At 35.5% G+C, this 7918-nt stretch overlaps 1 protein-coding gene and 1 pseudogene across 1 annotated transcript; one reads left to right on the top strand and one right to left on the bottom strand.

Moving 5' to 3' along the window:
• Positions 1-720: 720 nt before the first annotated feature.
• LOC149493253 (protein SRG1-like) lies at positions 721-2213 on the bottom strand (annotated as a pseudogene).
• A 1265-nt stretch (positions 2214-3478) lies between these two features.
• On the top strand, positions 3479-6233 carry LOC149493252 (uncharacterized). The gene is made up of 6 exons (XM_089715450.1): positions 3479-3724; positions 3770-4263; positions 4333-4477; positions 4563-4797; positions 4975-5637; positions 6112-6233. The coding sequence occupies exons 1-6, from the start codon at positions 3479-3481 to the stop codon at positions 6231-6233; spliced, it is 1905 nt and encodes a 634-aa protein (XP_089571576.1).
• The last annotated feature ends 1685 nt before the right edge of the window (positions 6234-7918 follow it).

The raw sequence follows: 7918 nt of genomic DNA, 5'->3' as shown, positions 1-7918 counted from the left end.
TTATTCGGGATATATGGTCCATCCCGTTGCCCATTTTGCTTCAAGTCGGAGACAACTGCTGACCACCTTTTTTTATTTCTGCCCCATCATTGACAAAATTTGGAACTATTTTGGCTCTTTTTTCCTAGAAACTCTCGAGCCACAAAACTCTCTACGGCAAGCGTTGATTTTTTGGTGGCTTTGTAACAGACCAGATTCGGCTATGGGTAAGCTGAGGTGCTTGGTACCACAGGTAATTGTATGGTCTGTGTGGAAAATGTATTGTAAGTGTAATTGGGGTAATGAAGCTTGCTTTCTAGACCTCCTTATACAAGATATCAGTAGGCTGTTATTAAACTGGAGCATTGCCAATGCTGGTAAAAGATTTGCAACAACTTGGTTGGCAAAAACTGATTACCACTTCATTTCGGCTTCTTTTGGCAAACAAAAATTAAAGCCAATGATTATTACTTGGATTCGGCATAGGCAAGATTGCTATAAACTGAATATTGCTACGTCTTTCAATAAATTTTCAGCAGTGGGGGGGTGCTATCCTCAGAAACAGCCATGGTAATTTTGTTGCTGCCGCTTGTTTTACGATTGCTGCCGGGACAGCTTATGATGCAGAGCTTGAGGCTTTGATTTGGGGGCTCTCCTGGAGCATTGATAAAGGTTTTTATCCCATCCAGGTGGAAATGAATTGTCAGGATCTAGTTGCTCGTGTTAATCGGGCACAATGGACTAGAGAAGGTCCTTCGATTTTGCTACGTGTTGCTGACCTATTGCATCTCCACTTATCTTCCATTCAACACATATATCGTGAAGGAAATCAAGCTGCACAACTTTTGGCCACTCATCAAAGGCTACATCATTTTTCTCTTTCTTTTACCTCTTTTAATTCTTTGCCTCATTTGATTAAAGGTATTGTATTATTGGAGGCCATGGGGACTTCGTATTTGAGATATAAATAAAAGGATCACTTTCATAAAAAAAAAAAAATATGTATATAAATTGTTCTGTACTGAATTTATGGGTAAGAGTTTTTGTCGTGTAGGGTCAAACCAACAAGAAATTATACATATAAATCTTGGAAAGAAAAAAAACTAGGATTACCTGGCTGAGATTAAAAAAAAACCCTAAGATTCATGATTCAATCATTTATTTATTTTAATTTTAGAGAAGGATTAGTTGTCTTCATCCATGGTAAGTATAAGATTTTTAATTAAGTAATTAATTACCTGCATTTGATCACCGGCATTGACAACAAAAGCGTGAGGAATGATGGGAACTCTATGCCATTGATCATCTTTGAACATTTGAAGACCTTCTACTTCTTTATCTTGTAAAAGAAATGTTATTGCTGATCCATCTGAACATGCTTTAACACCAAGAACTGAGTCTGGTCTTGGGACATGTAGGATAGTAATTAAATCTAGCTGCCATTACCTCTTGGTCCTCATATTGTTTCAAGAAGCTATCTTCTTCTAAATTCAATGATCTTGCCATTGCTTTAAGAAGAAGCTCCACCATGTTCTTCATTTTTACTGAACATTCATCCAGTATTTCTCTGCAAGAACAATCAATTTGTTGAAAAAATAGACAAAGAAACTCTAAACCAATTTCTTGAAATGAATATAATAGAAAACACATGCTATAATACTATAATAGGGTTTTTCTGTACCTAAATTCAGTTTGATTGGTAGGCCAAAGATGAAGCTTTCTTGAGTCTTATGGTATCAGTTTAAGAAAGAGATGATCGCACCAGTCATAAACTTGCTTATCAGAAAGAACTGGGTCATTCCCATATCCTTCCATATCGTTGACTTCTCTACTATATTCTTTTTGTCACTTGCTGGAAGTGCAAAGAACTGTTTTGCACCTTCACGTATTTGTCAAGGAAAGAATCTGAAATCCCATGACCTATAGCTTGTAACTTAACAAATCAAGAAATTTCTCCAGAAAATCCAGTTCTTGGAAATCAAATCTTTTGTATATGTGTAAAATGTAAAGGAAAAGAAAAATAAATTAACCTGGAAGCAACCCCAAGAAGTTTGGGCTTCTTTAAGTTTCAGAAGCTCTTCAATTCCTTCTTTAGAAGATGATGATAGTAGACTGAGATTTATGACAGGAATTGAGAGTAATGGAGGAGAAGGATTTGGGATTAGTTCTTCGATTATATATTTTGGAGGTGGTTCATCTCCATCATTTGATATTTCTTGCACAGACTTAGACATGGTGAATCTTCAATTAATGAACTCTAGTGATGATCATACATTTATAGTTAAAAGTTAATTTGGAAGAGGAAAATTAATAGAAGTATGGCGAATATTAGGTGGAGATGAGCACAGATTATGCCTCAAAATAAACGACACTTCCTTTATTTTTTTCATCGAGAAAACGACAATTGGAGTTTAGAACTATGAAAATTTGTCAATTACGAAGGCTACGTAGCGGTAAAGCCAATAATGAACAATATTAAAGTTTTATTGAATCAGCAGAAAATTTAATGATTTGTTACATATAAATTGTCCATAAACATAAAAAATAATACTTCAAGTAATTAAAATTATTATGCTAAATGTTTGTTCTTACATGTGCAGTGGCCTACGATAGGATGTGATACGAAATTGTGATTCAAACTTGGAATATATAAATATGTGCGAGTAACATTGTATTTTTCATTTTTAGTTATCAAACGGTATCTTGTCTTTCCTATTAATGCAAGAATAATCCCTTTTTGTGCCAAGCCACGATCATATTTAAAGTTTTTCTAAGATATTGATAACAGAGGATGTGAAGAATGACAAAGATTTTGGTGATGCTGATGATTTGAAGAAGGTAGCTGTTGCTAGTAACGGCTAGTATTAGCCAATGATGTCGTTTCATTATAAAAGAAAGAAAGAGATTAAAAGAAGGGAAAAATGGCGTCGCACGGTTAATGAAGACAGGTGGCAAAACATGTGCTGTATATCTTCTTCTTACTCATAATGAAAAACTGTTGAGGAGTTGCAAGTCTGTTACAGAAAATGAAGAGAGAGAAAGCTAAGTTGTAACAGATTTTAAGAGCTAAATATGATGTGTCAGTGGAGTCCGTAGAAGGTGTATAAATAACTGTATAAGTATCTTGTGTACAGTAGTTTTTTGAGTGTCTTCTTTTTCTTCTTTTCAGAATTGTAATCTCGCTCTGTTTTCAGTTCTTTTCTTATATCTGTTGTTTTCTCAATTCCTTGTAATTCTCTCTATCTTCTTATTCAATAAGATGAATTCAATCAAGTTTTCATGGTATCAAAGCAATGCTGCGCATATTTATTCAATTTCTTCTTTTGATTTGTTTTTTTTTTATTGTGACTTTATTACTGATTGATTCGAAGTTTTTTCCTTTCTTTCTTTTCAATCGATTGCTGTTTTCTTTGATCTCCTTGATCAGTTGTTAATTCTTTCATCTTATTCTTAATCTTTGATCCTCTCATTCTTACTTTCTTTCCTCAATTCTATTAAAATGGTTGCAAATCAAAATGACTATTTGACAAATCCTTCTAATCCTTTTTATCTGCATCCAAATGAAACGCCTGCTTTAGTTCTTATTTCATTTCCATTGAATGATTATAACTATCATTCTTGGGCCAGAGCTATGAAGATAGCCCTAGCCTCCAAAAACAAGCTAGGTTTTGTTACTGGAGCGATACCTGCACCAGCTGATCAGAATAGTGAATTGTATAATATCTTGAGCAGATGCAATACAATGGTGATTTCTTGGATCTAGAAGGCTGTGTCTCCAAGCATTGCACAGAGTATTTTATGGATAGACAATGCCTCAGAAGTATGGAGAGATTTACAAATCAGATTTTCTAGAGGGAATAATTACAGAATAGCTGATTTGTTAGATGAAATTGTGAGTCTTAAGCAAGAAGATTCCACTGTGAATGACTTTTACTCACAGCTTAAGATCCTATGGGATGAGCTGTTGGTTTTTAGACCAATACTTGCATGTACGTGTAGAAATGCATGTAATTGTAGAGTAGTTACACAATGCAGGAGAAACTTTGAGCATGGACAAGGCATAAGATTCTTAAGAGGCTTAAATGAGAGATTTGAGTCTGTTAAGTCTAATGTGTTAGTGATGGATCCTCTTCCTGATTTAACTAAAGTTTTCTCAATGGCAATACAGAAAGAAAGGCAGATTAATCACGGTTCACAATCTGAGTCAAAGATTATACTCAACAGGTCTTATAGACCAAACTTTGGTGCTAGAAGTTTTCCACAGCAGACATTCAGAACACAGAGGTTTCCTGCATAGATTAGTACAACCAGAAAATGTACTTTCTGCAATGGAACTAATCATACTATTGATAGTTGCTATAAGAGAATTGGCTATCCTCCAGGATTCAAGCCAAGATACAGCTACAATCCAGGTAGACCAAATGTGATAATGCCTGCAAATGCAGCAGTCAATGCAGTTTATGGAGTCAACAGGATCTTTCTTATTATCAAAATGCAAGTGAATTTTATGATCCTAACTTTAATGTGTTTCCTGTTCAAGGTGTGGGGAATAACTTTACAAACACGACTGATTGTTATTATAGTCAGCAAACAAATTTCAACATGCCTTCTATGCAAGCAGTGAGACTCAACAGCGACCATCTGAAGCAACTATTTCTTTTACGATGGATCAATATAACAAGATTATGACACTCATTAATCAAGATTCAACAGATGGCACAACAAAGACAGTCAATGCAGAACATACAGTCAACAACATCATGGCAGCCAATGATCAGCAATCAGCAGTTTCTACATCTAATCAAACACAGAAATCAGGTATATTAAAATTTGTATCTAATTCTGTGTGGATCTTGGACAGTGGAGCTACAGATCATATATGCAAGTCTCTTGATCTGTTTACAACTTTTAAAAGAATTTCACCAATGAGAGTAAAGCTGCCAAATGGAGAATACCTATTAGCTCATTTTTCTGGCACTGTTGTTTTTTGAGAAGCTTTATTTCTTAAAGATGTGTTGTATATGCCTGGATTTGCTTTCAATCTTGTCTCAATTACAAGCCTTATTGCTCAACTACATTGTTCACTCTTCCTCTATAATGATCTATGCCTGATCCAGGATTTCAAGATCTGGAAGATGATTGGTATAGCTAGAGTGTTCCATGGACTCTACAAGTTGCTGCAAAATGAAGATCCCAAGAAGTTTACTGATGTTAGACAAAATAAAGCAGTGCTAGCTGCTAATACATTGTTTAGTACTCAGTGTAGTAATAATAATTTGTGGCATTTTAGATTTGGTCATGTTCCTAAGACCAGATTATCCATTTTATGTACCAAACATCCAAAATTTCATATGAATAAGACTGATTTACCTTGTGACATTTGCCATATGGCAAAGCAGAAAAAGCTTTCTTTTCCTGTTAGTGTAACTATGTCTCAATCTCCTTTTGATTTGTTGCACATGGATATCTGGGGTCCAGTTGGTACTGTTTCTTGGATAGGCCACAGATATTTCTTGACTATAGTTGATGATCATACTAGATTCTTGTGGGTCTACCTGTTAAAGGAGAAGAGTGAAGTTAGGCCTTTAGTTAAACAATTTGTTCAGATGGCAGCAACACGGTTTGACAAAAGGGTTAAAAGCATCAGATCTGATAATGGTGCATAATTCTTGATGAAAGATTATTATGCAGTAGAGGGTATATTACATCAAACTACTTATCCAGAAACCCCAGAGCAAAATACAATTGTAGAAAGAAAGCATCAGCATACACTCAATGTCACTAGAAGTCTTCTATTTCAAGCTAATTTGCCAAAGATTTTTTGGAATTTTGCTGTACTATATGCCACTTATTTCATTAATAGAATCCCAACTCAACTATTGCAGGAATGCTCTCCATATGAAAAGCTTTATCATAGCCTGCCAGATCTTTCAACCTTGAAGGTTTTTGGGAGCTTATGTTATGCAAATACATTATAGGCTGGGAGAACTAAGTTAGAGCCAATAGCTCAAAAGTGTATGTTTTTAGGCTACAAAGAGGGTACCAAAGGGTATTTAATGCTGAATTTGCACACTAGAGGATTGATGGTTTCAAGGAATGTCATATTCTATGAAACTATTTTTCCTTATTCAGAAAAACAATTTCAATCATTATTGCCTCAACTTAATGACACATATGCAGATGCAGACTGTGTTCCTATGTCACCTGCAGCAGATGCAGTTAATACAGCAGAAGTAGTTGATGCTCCTATATAAGATGATGGCTCAAGAAGATCCACAAGGACAAGGAGGGCTCCTCAATACTTGCAGGATTACCATTGTAATCTGGCACATCATAATCAGACTACACTTATTACTTCTACACAGCATTCTATTTCCCAAGTGCTTACATATTCTTAGTTGTCTCCTTCCAACAAACATTTTATTTTAAATGTTTCTTGTCTTCAAGAACCAAAAACCTATAAACAAGCTATTAAGCATCTTGTATGGAGGGAAGCTATGGATATGGAGCTTGAAGCTTTGGCTTTAAATAATGCCTGGACTGTGGTTCCTCTTCCACCAAATAGGGTACCTATTGGATGTAAATGGGTGTATAAAACAAAATTGAAGTCAGATGGTTCTATAGAGAGGCACAAGGCAAGACTTGTTGCCAAGGGTTACACGCAGGTTGAGGGCCAGGACTTCTTTGATACCTTTTCTCTTGTAGCTAAAGTTACAACTATCAGACTTCTCTTAACTTTAGCTACAATGAAAGGGTGGTTTTTGGAGCAGCTTGATGTAAACAATGCTTTTCTTCATGGGGATTTACATGAAGAAATTTATATGGAGGCTCTTTTGGGGTTGCAGGTTCCTGATGGTTCAGTTTGTAAGCTGTAGAAGAGTTTATATGGCTTGAAACAAGCCAGTAGACAATGGTTTCACAAGTTAACAGATTTTCTTGCTGCTATTGGATATCAACAATCACAATCTATCACTCTCTATTCACTAAATCAAAAGGGGAACAATTTACTACCTTATTGATTTATGTAGATGATATTATTCTAGCAGGGAATGATTCTTCAGAGATTAGCTTAGTCAAAGATTCTCTGGATGCCAAATTCAAGATAAAAGATCTTGGTAAGCTAAGGTACTTTCTGGGATTGGAAATTGCTAGGTCAAAGGCAGGATTGAATATATGTCAGAGAAAATATGCACTAGAGCTCCTAACTGAGTAAAGCAAATAAGTTTAGGCTAAAATGCCCGGTTGATCAATAATCGTGGTATTAATGCTAAACTCCGAATATATTGGCTAAAGTACCTAGTTAATCAATAACTACGGTGTAATTGCCTTTATTTCGAACAGTTCGGCTAAAAGTCCAATTAATCAATAATTGTGGCTAAAAGCCTTAATCAATCACGTTTTTGGCAACAAATTGCCTACAGTCTAATCAATCCCATTTTGGCAACAAATTGCCTATGGTTTAATCAATCGCTTTTGGCAACAAATTGCCTATAATTCAAAAAACCACTTTTTGGCGACAAATCGCCCAAATATCACCTTTTCTTTGGCAATAAATTGCCTAAATTACATATCATCTTTTGGCACGAATGCCTTAATCATTTTAGCAACAGATCGCCCAACAAAACCCCTTTTAGCACAAATACCCTTAATCATTTTGGCGACAAATCGCCTAACCAATCTATGGCAACAAATTGCCTAATCAAATATCAACTTTTGGCACAAATGCCTTAATCAACCATTTTGGCGACAAAAAGCCCAAACATCAATTTTTGGCAATAAATTGCCCAATCAAACACCCTTTGGCAACAAATGCCTAAAACAGAAAATCAATCAATATTTGGCAAAATGCCTAAAAAATGCACAAAGCATACACACACTCATGCATGAAGCATACCCCTTCAAAATGCCTTTGAATGGGCTTTATCGAACTACGTCAGCT

Source organism: Jatropha curcas, chromosome 10, assembly GCF_041381405.1.
Source record: "Jatropha curcas cultivar XTBG-Jc1 chromosome 10, XTBG_Jcur_1.0, whole genome shotgun sequence".
Classification (NCBI taxonomy): Eukaryota; Viridiplantae; Streptophyta; class Magnoliopsida; order Malpighiales; family Euphorbiaceae; genus Jatropha; species Jatropha curcas.
Note: the sequence above shows the minus strand (reverse complement) of the source record. Positions and strands in the feature narration are given on the sequence as shown.